The sequence below is a fragment of the Dendrobates tinctorius genome, unplaced genomic scaffold (assembly GCF_039654945.1).
Source record: "Dendrobates tinctorius isolate UK_male_01 unplaced genomic scaffold, ASM3965494v1 ptg000062l, whole genome shotgun sequence".
In the NCBI taxonomy this organism is placed as follows: Eukaryota; Metazoa; Chordata; class Amphibia; order Anura; family Dendrobatidae; genus Dendrobates; species Dendrobates tinctorius.
The window spans coordinates 25,591,166-25,612,797 of NW_027361730.1; the positions used below are offsets into that span (position 1 = coordinate 25,591,166).

General features: G+C 43.3%; 1 protein-coding gene across 2 annotated transcripts in view; it reads left to right on the plus strand.

Annotated features, from left to right (window-relative positions):
- Positions 1–21,632, plus strand: part of VPS13C (vacuolar protein sorting 13 homolog C) — a 518,321-nt gene that overhangs the window by 169,337 nt on the left and 327,352 nt on the right. For both annotated transcript variants that reach the window (XM_073579421.1, XM_073579422.1), the window contains 7 exons: positions 714–841; positions 983–1,089; positions 5,170–5,341; positions 11,941–12,003; positions 12,499–12,640; positions 14,391–14,485; positions 15,306–15,448. In XM_073579421.1, the coding sequence (XP_073435522.1) occupies positions 714–841; positions 983–1,089; positions 5,170–5,341; positions 11,941–12,003; positions 12,499–12,640; positions 14,391–14,485; positions 15,306–15,448 (850 nt within the window). The remainder of the gene's footprint in view (positions 1–713; positions 842–982; positions 1,090–5,169; positions 5,342–11,940; positions 12,004–12,498; positions 12,641–14,390; positions 14,486–15,305; positions 15,449–21,632) is intronic.

The window sequence follows — 21,632 nt, forward strand, 5'->3', positions numbered from 1 at the left end:
CTAGACAAGTTGTTACCTGCATTGAGGGTGATTTTGTCTTGTACATCTCCTACTGCTTTTACACCGAACTGGTTCTGCCTACAATCGAGGCGCGGGTGTATACTGCGGAGGAGGAGCTAACCTTTTTTTCATTCACTTAGTGTCAGCCTCCTGGCGGCAGTAGCATACACCCATTGTCCTGTTTCCCCCAATAAGCGTCTCGGAGAAAAGGATTTTACGGTGAGTTATCACAAAAATCCATGTTTTTTCGTTACATTTTCCCCTGATATAAACAAAAAATATATAAAAATAAAGCCCCATGCATTATTAAAAAAGGGCCAAAAATTATTTCAGTATCCAAATGAGAAAAAAAGACCTTTTAAAACAGCACATATGATAAAACCAAAAAATGTGCCAGGTCAGGAAGGAGATTAAATAACCTGATCATTACCTGGTTAAACTCTTCCAACAAGAAAGTGTTTTTGCCTTTTTTGTCAGGTGATTACCAGCATGTCCACAATGATCAGGGACTATTTTGGCCTTTTTAAATGGGCCTTTAGTGCCCCATTTCATTACAGATAAAAGACTGGACTCCCCACTATCCTGAATTTCATCAATCCTAACCATGTTCCTTTTATCTGAATTTTTTTTATTTTTGTTTTATTTCGATAGTGAGTGCCTAATATCTTCCTACTGAATATTGTGTTGCCATTTCATTTTTCTTTCCATTCAAGTCTTTAAGCCAGTGTCTGCTTCAGCCAAGCTTTACATCAATCCAAATGCAGAAGTCGAACTGCGAACGCCAAAGTTAGATTGGAACATGGAGATTCAGCACATCTCCATAGAACTAACCAAGCCGCAGGCAAGTAACATTCCTTCCCTTCTTATTACCTACACCTGCCACCGAGTTTACAGGCAACAAGTTAGTTTCTCCAGTCGCAATGTGACCGATTTGTTTATAGTCATTTGTCAATATAGTTTATTTTTCTGATTTTACTTATAGTACCTCAGCATGATTGACGTGTTGGAGTCTGTGGATTACATGGTTAGGAATGCTCCATACCGAAAGTTCCGACCAGCAGTAACGCTGAAAGAAGACCCCAGTGAATGGTATGTGCCTACTCCGAGAAGTCTTCCTTTTATTCAGGATATTACGTGCTTTCCAGTCAAGACTGATCAGCTGTGACTGTGGATAATTTTGATTTTCCTCAGTGTGACTTTATTGCTTTAGTACAGCAACTATTTATCCATTTGCTTCTTTCAAACATTATAGGCTGTATTGTGTAGTCTAACAATAAGGTGTGCGTAATGTTCCTTTTTTTTATCAGACCTTAACTTTTCTACCCTTGTAAGTAAGATCTGTGCAATCTTGAATATTCCTTCTCTACTGTCATTAGAAGCTTTTTAGAGCCCCCTAGTGGTGGAAACAAGCAGTTGAGATTTTAACCCCTTCATGCCACCGCCTGTTTTCCTCTTCCTGACCAGGCCAAATTTTTCAGTTCTGACCAGAGTCACTTTATGTGGTAATAAATCTGGAACGTTTCAACAGATCCCAGTGATCCTGAGATTGTTTGTTTGTTTTTAATTTTATTTTATTTTTTTTTGTGACACATTATAGTTGAAGTTTTTATGAAAATATCCAAAATTTGAAAAAATCACACTTTTTTTGAACTTATAATTTTTGTGCGTTCAAAACGGTCATACTGTCGAAAATAATTTAGTATTTTTCTGACTATAAGACGCACAATAAGTTTAGAGGTGAAAAATAGGTTAAAAATTATTTTTTCCTATCCTAAGGATCCGGCATGTCAGGGGTCACAGGTGCGTCTTACTGTCAGAATGTAGCTTACCGGGAGGGACGGCGGCAGTGGAACGGGGTCACAGGAGCAGGGTCACATTTACGTCATTTGACAGCAGGCGTGACTTGGAGTCTTGGGCAGTGCTGCAGGGTCTGGGCTAGGAGGAGGTGGTGTCATCCTGGTGGCGGAAGGCAGGTGTGGAGTCCCCACTGTGCACATTGATCTCCCTGCAGAGGTGGCGCAGACTGAGATCTATGCTCATCATTGAGCCGAGATTTAAATGTGCATATGCGCCGACAAGCTGTGCCATTTCCCCACTGCCTTCGGGAAGGTTGTTAACCCTTCTGGTGCTTCACTGGAATAATGGCAAAGTACAGTGGCTTGCGAAAGTATTCACTCGCCCTTGGCAGTTTTTAGTGTTGTGCTACCTCACAGCCTGAAATTAGTTTTTGTAGGTTTTGCATCAGTAAATGTAAAAAACATGCCTACAACTGTGAACATTTAGGTTTTCTTTTTATTGTGAAGCAAATAACCAATAGGACAAAATAAGTGAAAACGTCAGTGTGGGAAACTATTCACCCCCCCCAAAGTCAGTACTTTGAAGAGACTTGCAGCAATTAAAGCTGCAAGTCGCTTTGGATGAGTCTCTGAGCTTTCCACATCTTGCCACTGGGATTTTTATCTGTTTCTTAAGGCAAAACTGCTCCAGCTCCTTCAGGTTAGTTGGTTTCCCTTGGTGAACAGCAATCAGATTTGGCCGCAGTTCACTGCAGACGCTATGTTGCATTTGAAAGGCCTCCAAGGTGCCAAAGCAGAATAAATTTACCACACGTGAGCCAAACTTCTACACTCATCAAGGAATTTACTTAGGAGTTTGGTGATCATTCTGGACCCACAGATGATTCACAGAGTTTCATGACATTGGAACATAATTTTTAGTTCCAAATTTTTCATGTTCACAAAGGAAGCAGGAGAATATGTACCACCCAATTTGTTGTGAAATTTATCCTGAGTATTATGATGTCCTGTATGTTTGGCCATATGTCAGGACTCTGAATGGAAGGATCCCTATTTGAATTTTAGAGCCCACATTTGGCAGGAATAGACTGCAGGCGCCGTGTCGCATTTGAAAAGCTGATATGTTACCAAAACTGCAGATCCCCACCCACTTGACCACATTTTGGAAGTGAATTCATTTATGGTTGTATGTTATGAGCTTTCTAACATATGATAAACAGAATTACAGTGCCTTGCGAAAGTATTCGGCTCCCTGGAACTTTTCAACCTTTTCCCACATATCATGCTTCAAACATAAAGATACCAAATGTAAATTTTTGGTGAAGAATCAACAACAAGTGGAACACAACAATTGTGACATTGAATGAAATTTATTGGTTATTTTTAATTTTTGAGGAAATTTCAAAACTGAAAAGTGGGGCGTGCAACATTATTCAACCCTTTTTACTTTGTGTGGCAAATTCACTCCAGAAGTTCATTGTGGATCTCTGAATGATCCAATGTTGTCCTAAATGACTAATGATGATCAATATAATCCACCTGTGTGTAATCAAGTCTCTGTACACAAGGAACACAACAGGCAGGTCCGTGATACTGTTGTGGAGAAGTTTAAAGCCGGATTTGGATACAAAATGATTTCCAAAACTTTAAACATCCCAAGGAGCACTGTGCAAGCGATCATATTGAAATGGAAGGAGTATCATACCACTGCAAATCTACCAAGACCCGGCCGTCCCTCTAAACTTTCATCTCAAACAAGGAGAAGACTGATCAGAGATGCAGCCAAGAGGCCCATGATCACTCTAGATGAACTGCAGAGATCTACAGCTGAGGTGGGACAGTCTGTCCATAGGACAACAATCAGTCTTACACTGCACAAATCTGGCCTTTATGGAAGAGTGGCAAGAAGAAAGCAATTTCTCAAAGATATCCATAAAAAGTGTTGTTTAAAGTTTGCAACAAGCCACCTGGGAGACACACCAAACATGTGAAAGAAGGTGCTCTGTTCAGATGAAACCAAAATCAAACATTTTGGCAACAATGTCAAACGATATGTTTGGCGTAAAGGCAGCACAGCTCCTCACCCTGAACACACCATCCCCACTGTCAAACATGGTGGTGGTGGCAGCATCATGGTTTGGGCCTGCTTTTCTTCAGCAGGGACAGGGAAGATGGTTAAAATTGATGGGAAGATGGATGGAGCCAATACAGGACCATTCTTGAAGAAAACCTGTTGGAGTCTGCAAAAGACCTGAGACTTGTCTTCCAACAAGACAATGATTCCAAAATCTACAATGGAATGGTTCACAAATAAACATTTCCAGGTGTTAGAATGGTCAAGTCAAAGTCCAGATCTGAATCCAATCGAGAATCTGTGGAAAGAGCTGAAAACTGCTGTTCACAAACGATCTCCATCAAACCTTACTGAGGTCAAGCTGTTTGCCAAGGAAGAATGGGCAAGAATCTCAGTCTCTCGATGTACAAAGCTGATAGAGACATACCCCAAGCAACTTGCAGCTGTAATCGCAGCAAAAGGTGGCGCAACACCAAAGGGGCCGAATAACATTGCACGCCCCACTTTTCAGTTTTTGAATTTCCACAAGAATTTTAAATAACCAATACATTTTGTTCAATTTCACAATTGTGTGCCATTTGTTGTTGATTCTTCACCAAAAATTTACATTTGGTGTCTTTGTTTGAAGCATGATATGTTGAAAAAGGTTGAAAAGTTCCAGGGAGCTGAATATTTTCGCAAGGCGCTGTATGTACCAATTTTCACTAAAATGTTGTTTTAGCCCCAAGTTTTTAATTTTCAAAAGGGTTATTAAGAGGAAATGGACCATGTAATTGATTACACAATTTTTTCTGAGTGCGCCAATACCTGATTTGTAATTGTAAACTACTTTTCAGGTACATTAAGCTCAGAAGAGAATCGCCATATTGAAATGCAGATTTTGCTGGAATGGTTTGCGGGTGTCATATCACATTGGCAGAGCCCCTGAGGTGCCAGAGCGGTAGAAACCCCCCCCCCCCCCCCCACACACACACACACACACACACACACACACACTTACGTGACCCCATTTTACAAACTGCACCCCTAAGTGAATAAATCTAGTGCTGGAGATATTATAATGATACCGCAGTTTTCTCACAGAATTTTATATTGCTTGATGTTCAAGAAATACTTAATACTACATTTTTATCACTAAAATACTATTTTTGTGCCAGAGTTTTCCTTTTTTGGGAGTTATTTAACTTAAATTGCTAATCTCCTTTCTAAAGAATATAATTATTTGAAAAAAAAATACATTTTAACAAATCAATTAATATTCATATAGCTCTTTCTTGTCATTCCCTGTTTTATATACAGGTGGAAATATGCAATTACCAGTATCTTGGAAATTCATGTTAGACGAAGAACAAAAATGTGGTCATGGAGTAACATTACACAACACAGGGAAAACCTAAAATGCTACAAGAATGCGTACAAGGCCAAACTGACCCAAACAAAGGTTCCTGAAGAAACCACAAAGCATATCCAGGTGATTAAGATGGCCATAATGTAGCTATGTGTAAGTTATTCTGAATGTAACATCTAGACCTTCTGCTGTTTTACCTATAGGGACCATGATGCAGTTGTGCAGTGACGCAATGTGGAAAAACTTTAAAATGTGAGGCATGGATGCAATATCAATAGTCCAGAATTACTTACCATATATACTCGAGTATAAGCCTACCCGAGTATAAGCCGAGGCACCTAAATTTGCCACGGGAAACTGAGTAAGCTTATTAATTCCAGTATAAGCCTGGTATGCATTGTCCCCTCATCCCTGTCCTGCTGTGCATGGCTCCCCCCCGTTCTGTCCTGGTATGCGTGGCTCCCCCCCCCCCCCCCCCCGTCGCTGTCTTGGAATGCGTGGCTCCCTCTGTCGCTGTCCTGGTATGTGTGGCTTCCCCCTGTCCCATCCTTGTATGCATGGGCTTCCCCCTTCCCGTCGATGTATGCATGGCTCCCCCTGTACCGTCGTTGTATGCATGGGGCCCCCTCCCGTCCTTGTATGCATGCTTGCTATTACAAAAAAACATCCTACTCGCCCTCTTCTAGCGTGCCCTCACAGCTTCTCACTGGTGCCAGCTTCCAGCAGCTCTTCCTACTGAGCGATCACGTGGCACCTCTCATTAAGGTAATGAATACGCACTCCACGGTTATGGGAGTGGAGGCGCATGCATCTTCATTACCTTAATGAGCGGTGCCACGTGATCGCTTATCACAGGAAGAGCTGCCGGCGTCGGGACCAACGGAGATGCAGCGACAGCGTGGAGAAGGGCGAGTATGATGTCTTCTGGAAGCCTGCAGTCGTCACTGTGCGCACTATTAAGCATCGGCACAGGCTTTAGCCACAGCCGCCGGCTGCTGCTGCTGCTCCTCCGCTTCCCCTCCCCCTCCGGTTTTCTGGACAAAGACTTGTGTATAAGCCGAGGGGGGGCGTTTTCAGCTCAAAAAAAAGTGCTGAAAAACTCTGCTCATACACATAAATTGAAATGCATTTTAACTTATGGTGCTTTATACATATAAAAATCTGACAAATTGGAGCAAAATGTATGTGTGTAAGATCACATTTTACATGGCTGTATACTGAACACTTGTTTTAATTTCTGCCTTAATCTCATAAAAACGGGATCCAGACGCAACCCATCGAAGGAGCTCCAACAGAGCTATTGATTATAATGGCCTCCTTTCTGTTGGTATTCATCTTATTAGACCTACCAAGTTATTATTTCCGTCTAATAAAGATGAACACCTACCTACCCGAATGAATTTGAATGGCTCCGCAATTGGTTCTTTCTGAATCCCATTTTGGGGGAATTTATATGGATACCCTAATGCAAGTCCTTACGGTAGAGTGCTGCCAAAATGGCAACTTGGCCTGATTGAAATCGGTCTCCTTGGTCAAAAAATTGATGGGACACTATTCTAAATCTGCAACCAAACACGATGCTGATAGTGCGTAACAGCTCCAGAAAAACAGCTTCATTAACTCCTTCACCCCTGAGCTTGTTTTTCCCTTTATGACCAAGGCCAAATTTTACAATTCTGACCAGTGTCACTTTATGAGGTAATAACTGTGGAACACTTCAACAGATCCCACTGATTAGGAGTGTCATGACACAGCTGTTGGGTGACCCTGGACCAGAGGCTCCTTCCCTGTCCCAGACACTAAGGGGCGCCTTAGCTCTCTCTATTCTCCGGGATACTTCTGAAGGTTAAGACGCTGGGGCCACCATCCTTGCTTTATCTCCTGAGTTAGCCCTTGTCTGTTCTCTTCCCCCACTCAGGGAAGAGGGGCGCTGCTGTGCACCGCAATACACCAAACCCGACCAAAGGAGGCAGCACAAACGAGGGTTAACTGAAAACACCATGCATACAAAATATTAACTCACATATAACAGGAATGTATTGGGGAGTGGAAGAAGGAAAATAACCAAAGAAGAGGAGGAAAGGGAATTACCACACTTACAAACCTCGCAACAGTCACCGATAACTTCTTCAGCACTCCTCATATGAACTCCTCTCCTCCTAAGCCATGCAGCAATTGCTAGCTCTGACATAGATTTGAATCAGGACCCAGATTATAAAGGGAACTGGAGTGGCTGATAGGGAGAGAGTTAAATTAACCCTTCACGGTTGAGCCAGTGATGTCCAAATTATTCCACAGAGTGTTGCTAGCAACTCAAATGACCAAACAGAGACGTGTCTCTGTATGGGACGATCCAAAGAGATCGGTAACCTGTTTATTGTAGTCACTTCTTTTATAATATTTCGCTTAATTATGCAAAGTTCTCAACTACCAATAACATCATTTCACTTTATAAGCCAATAATATTGCAAGGAAACCGGAAACTACATATATGTCCATCATAGAAAGTAGTATAGTGGCATATTCTTCAGAGTAGCACATCGCCGGTTCCCTTATCTTGCACCTGATAGAAACAGTCTGGTTTCATGACAGCCCATGCCAATTACAAAAATTTATCTTACAGCAACAAAAATGGAGAAACGAAACCTTCCGAGAATGGATAAAACGAAACTTCAGCTTAGACTTTTTAGTTTTAACCCTTCAAATGGCTAACTGAGCTCAGCTGAGACCGCAGATGTTGTGAATTCACTTTCTGGCCTACCTCTGGTTGCTGGTGAAGGTAGTGGAGCTGGTTGTATTGACAGAGGGGTCGCGAGTTCTCTTTCTGGGCTCCCTCTGGTGGTTACAGGAGGTAATGGAGCTGATCTGATTAACAGAGGCCTGCCACCTGATAATGAGGAGGACGATTGGACATTGGGAGTTTCTGACTGGATTTAAGACAGCCGACTCCCTCTATCCCTGCTGGTTATTTTTTCCTGCCTCTGGAGGTCTTGGTTTCCAGCTCAGTCCCTGCATGCTCAAGCGAAGTGTTCTTTTGCTATGGTTCACTTTTGATTTGGTTTTGTCTATTTCAGTTTTGTGTGGTCAGCCAGCCCCGGCTGGGGCTGTGCTGAATTTCCATCATTATGTTACTGTTTGGGCCAGTTTGTTTTGTCCCTTATTAGATTGGCCTCTCTTTGCTCTGTTTTCAGAATATACCAGAGTGCTGATATAGTGGGCGACGTCTAGGGACTTCAGTATTTTTTATATCAGACGTGTTCAGCATTTTTTGCAGGGTTTTTTGCGTGATTGCAGACAGTGTCTTTACTTTCCTGTCCTGTCTAGTTAGTTTGGGCCCCATCGTTTGCTCAGCCTATTTTCCTATCTGCGTTTGTGTTTTCATCTTGTCTCACCGACAATATATGTTTGGGGGCTATCTATTCCTTTGGGGTCTGCTCTGGGGCAGTTTAGATTTCCCCTTTCTTACTTTAGGCTTATTTAGTTCTCCGGCTGTGTCGAGGCGTCTAGAATCATCGTAGGTACGCTCCACGGCTACTGCTAGTTGTGTGGATAGGATCAGGGGTCTGCAATCCGCTTAGTTACCAACCTCTCTGGTTTTCTGTGGCTTAGCTTGGTCTTGCTTTCCTCCTCGGTGACCCAATCATAACACTCAAGGTTCTCCAGCATGGCCGATTAACCCCTGTTCTGGCAAAAGGAATAAACCATTAAAATGAAGGAAAAGTGCTTCTTCTCAGCGAAGGAGTAGGAGCAATCAGGCGCCATGTTCTTCTGGCTCCTCTCTGTTGTGGAAACCCTATGACACTGAGGTTGTTTTTCATGACATATTGTACTTCATGATGGTAGTAAAAAGTATTCGATATGATTTGAATTTAAGTTTGAAAGTAATGGGAAAATTGACTGAAATTTTGCAATTTTCAAACTTTGAAGTCAGTTATGTCATACAAAATAATTAATAAATAACATTTCCCACATGTCTACTTTGTATCAGCCCACTTTTTGAAACACATTTTTTTTTTATTACGAAGTTATAAGGGTTAAAAGTTGATCAGCCATTTTTTTAGGGATTATGTCATATTTGAATTGACTTTGGGGAGCCTATATGACAGGAAATATTTAAGTGACACCATTCTAAAAACTGCACCCTTCAAGGTGCTGAAAATCACTTTCAAGAAGTTTATTACCCCTTCAGGTGCTTCACAAGAATTAATGGAATGCGGAAGGAAAAAATTAACATTTACCTTTTTTCACAAAAAATTTACTTTAGACCCAATTTTTTTTTATTTTCACAAGAGTAGCAGGGAAAATGGACCCCAAACGTTGTGCAACTTCTCCTGAGCATGCCGGTACCCCATATGTGGGGGAAAACCACTGTTTGGGCGTCCGTCAAGCCTCGAAAAGGAAGGCGCGCTATTTGACTTTTTGAATGCAAAACTTGCTGGAATGATTTGTAGACGCCATGTCGTTTTTGGAGAGCCCCTGATGTGCCTGAACAGTGGAAACCCCTCAAAAGTGACACCAATTTGGAAACTAGACCCCTTAAACTTAAACTTAACTAGATGTGTGGTGAGCACCTTGAACCCCCAGGTGCTTAACAGAAAATTGTAACGTTGAGTTGTGAAAATAAAAATTACATTTTTTCCACAAAAATGATATTTTAGCCCCCATTATTTTTAGTTTCACAAGGGTAACAAGAGATAAAAGACCTCTAAGTCTATTGTGTAATTTCTCTTAAGTATGCTGATACGTCATATGTGGAGGAAACTACTGATTGGTTGCACAGCAGGGCTCAGAAGGGAAGGCGTGACGTTTTGGAATGCAGACTTTATAGGAATGGTTTGCTTGTGTCCTGTCTTGTTTGGAGAGCCCGTGATTTATGTAATGTACATCAGGTTGGAATACATGAGTTGTGCAAGTCAGAAATAAATTTATTAGTCAATGGATGATGGTAGACTCTGAAACAGTCTTTTATACCCAGACCAGGTTTGTCAAGGCAGGTGTCTGACAGATAAATGGTGTCCTTTTCATAGCCCCCTTCTGTAACACTCTTTGTGTCCTTCCACTCTTTGCAGCTTGAGTGACCTCACCGGGGAACTGTTTCCCTGTTGCAACACGGGCACTTTCAGTTCCGGAAGTAGTGGGGCCCGCTCCTTTCTGACTGCCAAATATTAGGACGTTAATCACTACTTCCTGAAACTTAAGGAAGGTTTCCCGGTCTGGCCTGCACATCATGTATGATGTGCTTGGTCAGCTTCTTGTACCAGACATTATAATTATAGAAGGATAGGGAAAATGAAGGGAGGTCAGCTCACCAGTCTCGGTTGCGATCCATAATCCTCCTGCGCACGGAGTCACCTTGATCAGGGGTGTTGACTGAAGCAAAATAAAGAATGGAATCTCCAGCGCTGGACTTCAGTTAAAAATACATCATTTATTGTAAATTCTTAAAATAGAACAGAAAAAAGTATGGATAAGGACATACAGGCAGATGGGGTCTCTGGTGGTCTCCACCAGAGACCCCATCTGCCTGTATGTCCTTATCCATACTTTTTTCTGTTCTATTTTAAGAATTTACAATAAATGATGTATTTTTAACTGAAGTCCAGCGCTGGAGATTCCATTCTTTATTTTGTACCAGACATTGGCTTTTCTCATGGCTCTGTATGGCTGGAGGACTTTATCAGAGACAGAAACTCCCTACATGCTCTGGTTGTACCCCAGTACACAGTGTGCTGCCATCACCATGTATGGTGGTCAATAAAAGGACATCCCTCTTGTACTTGACCGCCAACATGTTGTGACTACATTGGACTCTGCTCTCACCCTTTATGAACAGCAGCCCAATTAGCATCCTAGGGAGGCCTGATTTTTGAGGATAGTACCATGGGCTGTGGTAGCTCACGCAAAGAAGGACTTGAATAGTGGGACGCTGGTATAAAAGTTATCTACATAGAGGTGATAAAAGTGATAACCTTGATCCAGCAGTGTGTGGAATTTGGTACACCTACATTTCCCACTAACTCCCAGGCAGGGAGTCATTCACTAGGTTGAATCCAGGTGTTCTTCCCTTCATAAACCCTAAACTTGTGGGTGTACTCCGAGGTACTATCGCACAGTTTGTAAAGCTTCATTGCTTACTTGGCCCTGTTAATGGGCAGTTATTGCCGGATTTTGATTCTCCCCTTGAAATGAATTGGGGACTCCTCCCGGCAGATGATCCTTTGGGGATTGTTCACCTCGGCGTTGCTGAAGTGCTCAATGACAGGCCGATCTTTGAAAAGTTGGTCAAAGTTGGAGTCATCTCCATTGAACAGCCAATCACAGGGATCATAGCTGTGGGGGCGGCGGCGCCGCCACCCGGGATGAAGGCGCCGTGTTCCCTGCTGTGAGAAACAGGGACAATCATTGGATCACCGCACGATTAGGGGTTAAAGGGATTAGAAATATTTTATGATACTCGCAGCACTATAAAAAATTGAAAATATCTGTGGTTGTAACTGGCTGACACCAATTGTATCTATAAGTATGTACTGATTGGTCAGAAATGAGTGTGTAAACCATGTTTTAGTCTGAACTCTGTTTTAAATGAGTGAATAATTTTTCTGAAGGGTTTGATTCTTTTACTTTTTTTTGTCTATCTTTGCAGTTTGACTTTAAGGTCAAATTTTCACTATGTTTTTATTGCCATATATGTAAGCTTTTTTTTTTTTTTCTTCTTCTTCTAGGCATTGGAAAAGCCTCTTGATGTATTTAATATAATTCTCGCTAGGCAACAAGCACAAGCAGAGGTAACATTTTTCGTTATTTAAAGGGAACCTGTCGCCTACAAAAAATGTTATCTATCTGCAGATATAGGGAGAAAATGCATCAAAATGGTATTTAAATTGTTAGAATGGTTTGAACCAGATGGACTTAAAGTCTTCCTTCAACCTTAATAACTATGTTACTATGTTACTTTAAGTGCCGTTCCAGGGAGCAAATTAAGCTCTCTTCTGCTCGCTTCCGGATTTGTAACAGCCACTGCTCACCACACAGAGAGCGTGCGGTGATCATTCACCCGCTACCATGACTGACAGCCAGCCATGTAGAGTTATGTCTGCAGACCAGTCAAGGGCAGGGGGGAGTGATAACAGCCGCTCTCAATGTTTTTTGTTTTTTTTCATTGAATTATAGAATAAATTAAATGATTTGATTATACTTACAAGTATGCATTTATGACTACAATTGCTTAATTGAATATCATTTTAGAAATTTAATGCATTATTATTTACATCTATTTTTAGGTAGTGCGGTCAGGTCAGAAAGTGCTGGCGAAAAAGACTGCACAAACTGGAGAGAAGAAAAGTGGAGGCTGGTTTGGAGGATTCTGGGGGAAGAAAGAAACCTCTAAAAAAGAAGACTCTGAAGAACTTTCTGTACCTGAAAGTAATTTTTAACAGTATTTACATTCTTATGCTATATACTGTATAGATAGTAGGTGTAACTAAGTGGCCTTTTTCAGAGCCATATGCGTTCTTTTCAGCACTGCATCAGAAACCTAGATAGAGCAGGCGCTTGGCTAACAGTCTGGATCAGACAAGCCTTTGATTTTTTGCCGTTTAACCCATTAGCTCTATTGGTCAATAGTGACTTTTGGATACAAATGGTCGGGGGCTCACTTTGTCATCCAATCAAACCTCCCTTTCTGAACCCCCTGTAATGCAAACGCAAGTTGCTTATAGGTTCAATTTGGCAGCCTTGAGCCTAGTAGAGACAGTATTGTGATACCCAGTTTTTTAATCCACATAATGAATATTGAGGGGAAAAAAGCAATGTCAGGATCAGGATGCCTGGTTATGCTTTTCCCATCTCTTACAAAATTGTTATATATATTATCAAAGAAAATCAGTTTGTCACAAACAAAAAAAAAAAGACCTTAGACAGAAAATTAAAAATGTTATGAGCCATTTACACGTTAATAATATTTCATGAGGAATATATAAAAAAACACTGCATTCCTCCCGCATAAAAAGCAATCCCAAGACATAGTAACAAATGCATCCTGCAAAAAAAACATCCCGCACACAGCTGCTTCCAAAGAAAAATAAAGTCATGACTCTTGAAGTGTGATAACACAAAAGCTAACAGATTTTTTCTTTTTTAGTTTTGCAACATTTGCACAGGAAAAACCTGTCTAAAATTAGTATCAGTCATTATGACCTACGGAATACATTAAGATGTTGTTTATAGCCACGTTGAATGGTGTAAAATTTACACGGGTAAAAAACGCTCTAGTTTACAGTACCAGCAAAGAGAAATATATTTCTTAAATCTCGTGCACAGGCTGTTTCTTTTTTTCCTTGCAGATTTGAACTATCAAAGTGGTTTTTAAATGCTCAGCATGTCCTTTCAGCTTTTTTATGGCATTTTTCACCCATTCATATGAATAAACAAAAAAGCCAAGAAGCCAGCGCTGCCTATGGTCAGCACGCAATGCATAAAGTGCACGTGCACATATTAGTGTCTAACTGAACTTTAAAATGAGACATTTAGCAAAAAATTGAAAAATTCTTTGAGCCACCCCGCCACGCCAAGGCATTCTCATATGGGGCAGACCTACTCTGTTTTTTATATTCACTGTGCCATTATGGCCTCCTAAATGTATTAAAAGCAAGACTATATAAAATGCAAACGTACCCAAAGCATTTCTGAATCACTCCCGTGACACCAGAAGGGCAAGCGCAGATAAAGGCTAACCAGGTACGGACATGGACATCTCCGATCTGACCTCCACACTGCCTAACCAGCAACCATAGATGAAGGATGAAACAGGCCCAGACACAGGTGCATAATCAAATAGAGCCTGGGGGAGGCTCAAATGAATAGGAATAAATACATGTAAAAACGCATCAAAGCGCACCTAAAAATTGTGTTTTATTTTTTTTTACATAGCGTTTTCCTGCCAACACACTGGTGCAGATAAATCTGCTTCAAATAATAAACATTTGCATATACCCTAACAGTATTAATGCAGGTGAAGACTTCTCCTTTTGACAAATGATGAGGATATGGGTGATCATTGGTAATGCTACACTATTCTGCCGTTACAACAGATTAACATTTTACTAAAGAAATATTGACCATATTTAATCTATAATGTATGTGCTTTTATTTAAATTTTTTTTTTTTTTTTCAGAAATTGAAGACTTGATGACTCCCGAGGAAAAGAAGAAACTCTTTACTGCAATAGGTTACAGTGAAAGCTCTCATAACCTCTGTTTGCCCAAGGCGGTAAGTAGATTTTCTACAGGTGTTAGCAGCTTGGAAAGAAAAAAAAATCTTCGCTTTCAATAAAGCAACAACTCAGAAGTTAAGAGCTCCTTTTGTCAACTGCCCACAGAATACCAGCTGACCGCGTCTTCCAAAGTAGGCATAATTTGCAGCATTGCTTTGAGTTATTGTAGGATAGCTCGAATCAAATGCTATCCAATATGAATACAGAATGGGTAGATAGTAGTGATTAATGAACGTGCTCAGAAAATGTGTTATCCGAGCATTCTCGGGTGTTATCCGAGTATCTTGGGTGTGCTCGGGTAATATGCTCAAGTCAGTGCGTCTGCATGATTCACAGCTGTTCGACAGCAACAACACATGCGGGGATTGTCTGTTTGTTAGACAGTTGCAACGCATGCGGGGATTTCCTATCAGCCACAAAATATGCAGCCGCAGAGACTCAAACATATTATTCGAGCACATCCAAGATATTCTGTAAACACCCAAGAATGCTCAGGTAACACATTATCTGAGCACGTTCATTCATCTTTTATAGATAGCCTTCCTTATTTAATATTCCTTTTTCCTGGTGCAAATGCTCTACCTCATCAATACTAAAGCACATACAGATCATCACTTTTTCTCTACCATACACGAAAGATGGTTTGTAGCAGTCCTCCAGCTACCTTCTTTTCATTTTGGTGGACAGTGTAACCAGAGGCTATAGAGAGCAAATTGTTTAAAATCTTTAATGAATCCAATTGCAAAAATTGATTGTCCTACATATTTAAAGCCCGATTATTTTGTTAGAATTAACTTTTGTCTTTTTTCCTGGCAGTACGTTGCACACATTCTAAGTTTCCAGTTACTTAGGACATCTATAGTCATCAGAGACGATGCCCATGCACCGGAGACTTTGAAGGTGCAGATAATTGATCTTAGCACTAAAATCTATCAGAGACCAGGAGCGCAGGCTATAAAGTGAGTCCCGCTACTTGTTGTTCTGTGCAAATAAATGTGGTTACTATATTTTATACTTACTGTAATTGTTAGATTAGTTTGATACATGGATTATGCTCCAATCATTTTACAAGACTGCTTTTGTAAATATTTTGGATGTCGGACCCCTTCCTTGAATAGAGCATACCTGCATTGCAAGTTTCTGTATATGTGTGAAGTATACACACGTGGTCAAAATTGTTGGTATCCCTCGTTTAATGGCAGAAAAACACACAATGGTCATAGAAATAACTTGAATCTTTTTCCATTCTACATGACGGCACCACGAGAGAGGGGATCCGCCCTACGAGGACAGGAAACCTTCAAGATAAAAAGGGCGGCTCCTCTCTCCGCATCAGTTGGTTTCCTGTCCTCGATGGGGAACCCTCAAGATGAAAACCTCTTGATGGAAGAAAGAAGAGGATGCCTGGGCCTGGGTCGGGTGATTACTGGCAGGCACCGGTCTGCTACACCCGTCACCAGGTACTGGTAGTCGCCTCGGGGGCCATATATTCCTATGCCCCCCCTGAGCGAGAGCATGGCCACAGCCGGGCATACCCAGGCGAACGGAGGCGAGGAGGTCCAGGGAGGCCACTGATAGTGTCCCTCCCTGTTGACATATAGTGGCCATGCAGCCCAGGAGGCACATCAGTGCCCGGGCAGAAAAGCTCCTCGGAGGCCACAGATTGTGTACCCTCCCTGTGAGCACCAGACACCGGACCCCGCAGCGGAGGTCGTTCCGCACATACCTGCGCCAGAGCAGGGAGATGGCATCCACCATGCAGGTAAGAGGTGTCCGGGGATCCCGAAATGCAGGCGCTCACTCGGCCGGGCCGCACCGGGAGGCGCGCGCACTGAGAGCGCGCATCATGGCCGACGAACCGGAAGTAGTGCGGCGACCCGGAAGTAAAGCGGCGCGCACGACACCACGGGGCCTGGGAGAAGCAGAAGGTGCGCACGGTCCCGGGAGGGGCACGGAGCACGCATGCGCGCGCACGCACGTCCACACAGAGGCGCGGCAGGTGCAAGACCAGTTGGTCAAAAAAAAAAAAAAAAAGAGACTGCTCTCATTTGGCTCATGCTAAGCAGCTGGAAGCGGGGGGCTGCTATTTAAACCGGTAGTGGCTGGCGTCACTACACCATTACATGGTCAGGTGTGACTGCTCTCAGCACAGGATAGCAGCAGACATATACGGCAGGATGGAGAGCCCCTCGCCAGAGCATATACAACCACGCCAGGAAGCGAAGGAAAGGCGGTCAAGCTCACACGAAAAGAGCCAGACGCCGCAGCAGCAGTGGAAGCCGCTCGGGCAGCGCACGGGCGGATCGTCAACGCAAGAAGGAGGGGTCCCTAGTCTCCTTAGGAGACAGTGAGAAGACCAGTCAGCCTCCAGATCCGGTACCCGTTTTGTGAAAGCGTCCGAGTGGTGAGTGAACTACGAGAAAGTCCAGTACTCTAATGTCTGTTCTCTTTCTCTTGTCTCCTCTCTTCCCTCTCCTCCCTCTCTTACATACATTGGCGGGGTGGAGTATAGAAAGTCCCTAAGAAAAGTAGGGGAAAATCTAAGAATAAAGAATGTGCTTTATGCAAAAGTCCCGTAGGAACAGCCTGGAATAAAAAGTTATGCCAGGAGTGTATTAACAAAACAATAGCGGAGGAGACTCCCTCATTCTCGGATAGTCTGAGGTCCCTAATTCAAACAGAGGTTTGTAAGTCAGTAAGTGCATTACAATCTGCGGACGCAGATAGGAAAACTAGGGGTAGATCCAGCCCCTCAGGGGTCTCTCAAGAAGACTATACAGGATCAGAGGAGGACTCAGATAAAACGCACTATTCAGATAGTAGCTCAGATGGGGAAGATACGTTCCCAGTAGAATCTACGGATGAACTTATTAAAGCAATCAGATCTACCATGGGGCTGGTAGAGGAGCGAGCAAAAAAGACAGCCCAAGAACTCATGTTCAGTGGACTACAAAAGAAAAAGCGTAAGACCTTCCCTATTAATGAGCAAATAGAAGAGCTCATAAAACGCGAATGGGAAAACCAGAGAAAAAGTCCCAGATATCTAATTCTCTGAAGAGGAGGTATCCCTTTGAGGAAGTGGCATCCTCATCCTGGGATAGGGCTCCCAAAATCGATGTAGCAATATCAAAAGTCGCCAGGAAAACCTCCCTACCCTTTGAGGATCTGGGGTTTCTGAAAGAACCGCTGGACCGGAAGACTGACAATTGCCTTAAGACAGCCTGGGAAACCTCGGCTGGGGCGCTAAGACCGGCTATCTCAGCTACGTGTGTGGCTAGGTCTCTAAAGATATGGGTAGACAACTTGGAGGATCAACTAGAACGTGGAGTTCCCAGAGAGTCAATTCTGGAAGCATTACCGGCTATTAGAGCGGCGGCAGACTTTCTTGCAGAGGCTTCTGCAGACTCGGCCAGACTAGCAGCAAAGTCAGCAGCCTTAACCAATGTAGGACGGCGCGCAGTATGGCTAAAATGCTGGCCGGGGGACACTCAGGCAAAGATGAAACTGTGCTCTCTGCCATGTGAGGGAAATTTCTTGTTCGGACCTGCATTGGATGACGTATTGGAAAAAGCGGGTGATACAAAGAAAAATTTTCCAAAACAACCATTTCAAGCGTTTCGGCGCTCCTTTCAGAGGGGCCGAAAATTCAGAAAGCAACAATTCAGAGATCAAGACAAAAACAATTCTGACAGGCGATACAGAGGAGGGAGAGGCTTCTATTTCGGCAAGCCCTCCAGGGAAGCCAAAAAACCCTCCCAGTGACGGTCCTTCTCAGGTGGGGGGAAGGCTCTCTCACTTCCTCCCAGCCTGGAAGAGAATCTCATCCAGCACCTGGATCCGACAGATAGTAGGGTCAGGTCTGGAATTAAAGTTCCACCATTGGCCACCACAAAAATTCATTCAGACTCCAGTGCAATCTTCTCAAGAAAGACAAGAGAGTCTGGAAGAGGAGGTATTGTCACTCATACAGAAACTCGTACTGGAACAAGTTCCGGAAAAAGAAAAAAAGGAAGGCTTTTACTCCCCCCTATTTCTAATAAAGAAACCAGACAATTCCTGGAGGACAATTATAAATCTGAAAGGCCTCAACAGATATTTGATAGTCCCATCATTCAAGATGGAAACCATAAGATCTGCAGTGAAACTCCTCTTTCCTCGGTGTTACATGGCGGTCCTGGATCTCAAGGATGCTTACTATCATGTCCCGATCCGGCAGCAAGACCGCAAATATCTCAGGGTGGCAGTCCAGATAAAATCTCAGTGGCATCACTTTCAATACAGGGCTCTGCCCTTTGGGGTAGCAATAGCCCCCCGGGTCTTCACGAAATTAATTGCGGAGGTCTCGGCACATCTCAGGGAAAAAGATGCCCTGGTAATACCATATCTGGACGACTTCCTGATAGTGGGGAGAGATTTCTCACTGTCAGGAACAAGTCAAGATAGTGATGGAGACACTTCAGACTCTGGGTTGGCAGCTGAACCTCAAAAAATCCAAACTGGAACCAACTATGATCCAGAATTTTTTGGGCCTAACAATAGACTCGGTGATGCAGGAATGTCGCCTCCCAGAGGAAAAAGAAGAAAAAATCAAAAACCTAATCAGGACAACATTAAGAAAGCCAGTAATGACTCTGAGGAAAGCCATGTCAGTGTTGGGATCCCTAACTTCCTGCATACCAGCAATAAAATGGGCTCAATTTCACACAAGGGAACTTCAGTGGTGTGTGTTACAAAACGATCTGAGGCTTCAGGGGCAGTTAGAGCAAAAGCTCACCATCCCGGACCCTGTACTCCAGTCACTCAGGTGGTGGTTACAGATAGAGTCCTCTCCAAGGGGAGTACCCTGGACATATACAGCCTCCAGAGTAGTCACGACAGATGCCAGCCCCTGGGGCTGGGGAGCCCATCTAGACACCCTATGGCTTCAAGATCCTTGGGCTCAGAACGAAAAAGATCTATCCTCAAACGAGTGGGAGCTGCTAGCCATCGAAAGGGCGCTGGAAGGTTTACTGACACACCTGACAGGACATCACGTGAAAGTCCTATCAGACAATTGTACAGCAGTAGCATATGTGAACCATCAGGGGGCACCCGTTCTCGGTCATTAATGAAAATAGCGGGAAGAATACTGACTCTAGCGGAACGTCAGTTTCTCTCATTATCGGCCCTGCATATCCGAGGTGTGGACAACCTGAAGGCAGACTTTCTGAGCAGGAACCGGTTGAAGCAAGGCGAATGGTGCCTAAAAGAGTCCATTTTTCAACGGATTATGCTTATGTGGGGGAAACCCATAATAGATCTCTTCGCCTCAAAAACCAACAGAAAGGTTCAAAAGTTCTGCTCTCTAAGTCCAGCAGACATGCCACTGGCGGTAGACGCCTTCAGGATAAAATGGACATCAGGTCTCCTGTACGCCTTCCCCCCGATATGCCTCATTCCGTTAGTCCTGAAGAAGATCAGGGAGGACCGAGCCAGAGTAATTATGATAGCTCCCTTTTGGCCAAAAAGGCCGTGGTTCTACTGGCTAAGAGTGATGTCGGTGACGGACCCATGGGTACTCCCAGAGGACCACGACCTCCTAACACAGGGTCCCTTCAATCACCCTCCGAACTCCAGGTTGCATTTGACAGCCTGGAATTTGAAAGGTCACTGTTAGAGAAAAAAGGGTTTTCACAAAGGTTAATTTCCACCCTAATCAGTAGCAGAAAGCCAGTGACTACAAAAATATACGGGAGAATATGGAGAAAATTTTTGTCCACCTCAGGCCCAATACGGGAGGGAGAAGTACCGGTGAGGGCAGTGCTAGAGTTTCTGCAAAGGGGTTTAGACTTGGGCTTAGCTGTCAGCACCCTCAAAGTACACGTTTCAGCCCTGGCAGCATTATTCAACTATGACCTAGCAAATGATAGATGGGTGGCCAGGTTTATCCGGGCCTGTACTAGGGCTAACTCTGTCCCATCTCCTAAACCTCCTCCCTGGGATCTAAACTTAGTCCTATCATCTCTAACAGAAAGTCCATTTGAACCACTAGACATGACATCAGATAAAGTGTTAACTTTAAAAACAGCCTTATTAGTGGCACTTACATCGGCACGTAGGGTGGGGGACTTACACGCACTGTCAGCAGACCCGCCATACACTCAGGTTATGGACGATAGAGTTGTCTTAAGATTAGACCCAGCATACCTCCCTAAGGTAGTGTCGAAATTCCACAGAGCTCAGGAAGTAGTCTTGCCATCCTTTTGTCCTAACCCCGGTAACAAGAAGGAGGAGAGGCTACATTGCTTAGATGTTAGGAGATGTATCCTACAATATTTAGAGATGACAAAACCCTGGAGGAAACAGAGGGCCCTATTTGTTTCATACCAGGGGGCAAGGAAGGGCCTTAAAGCCTCTAAGCAAACTATAGCTAGATGGGTGAGAGAGGCCATCATACTAGCATATGGTAGTGCAGGCAGGGCTGTTCCAGAGGGCCTAAAAGCCCATTCCACGAGGGCCATGGCAACGTCCTGGGCGGAGAGAGCGGACGCCTCCATCGACCAAATCTGTAAGGCGGCCGCTTGGTCCTCTCCGTCTACCTTTTTCAAACATTATAGATTAGACCTATCTGCTACCTCTGATCTCACATTCGGGAGAAGAGTGTTACAGGCAGTGATCCCCCCCTAAAAGAGAATACAAATCTCTGTAACTCTCTCGTGGTGCCGTCATGTAGAATGGAAAAACACGGGTATTACATACCTGGTAATGTGTTTTTTCATGAGACATGACGGCACCCTTATATTCCCGCCCTATCACGTCATTAGTTGGGTGTTTCGTTAGTATTATACACTCCCTTGGTGTTGGAAATTTAACAGTATTAAAGTTGTATTATTTATGTGTACACTAACCTGCGGAGTTCCTCTCGTGCTCTGTAAAACAACTGATGCGGAGAGAGGAGCCGCCCTTTTTATCTTGAAGGTTTCCTGTCCTCGTAGGGCGGATCCCCTCTCTCGTGGTGCCGTCATGTCTCATGAAAAAACACATTACCAGGTATGTAATACCCGTGTTTCAAAAGTAATAATAAGTAAATAATATCTATGAAAATGAACAAATGAAAGTCAGACATTACTTTTCAACCATGCTTCCACAGAATTAAAAAAAAAA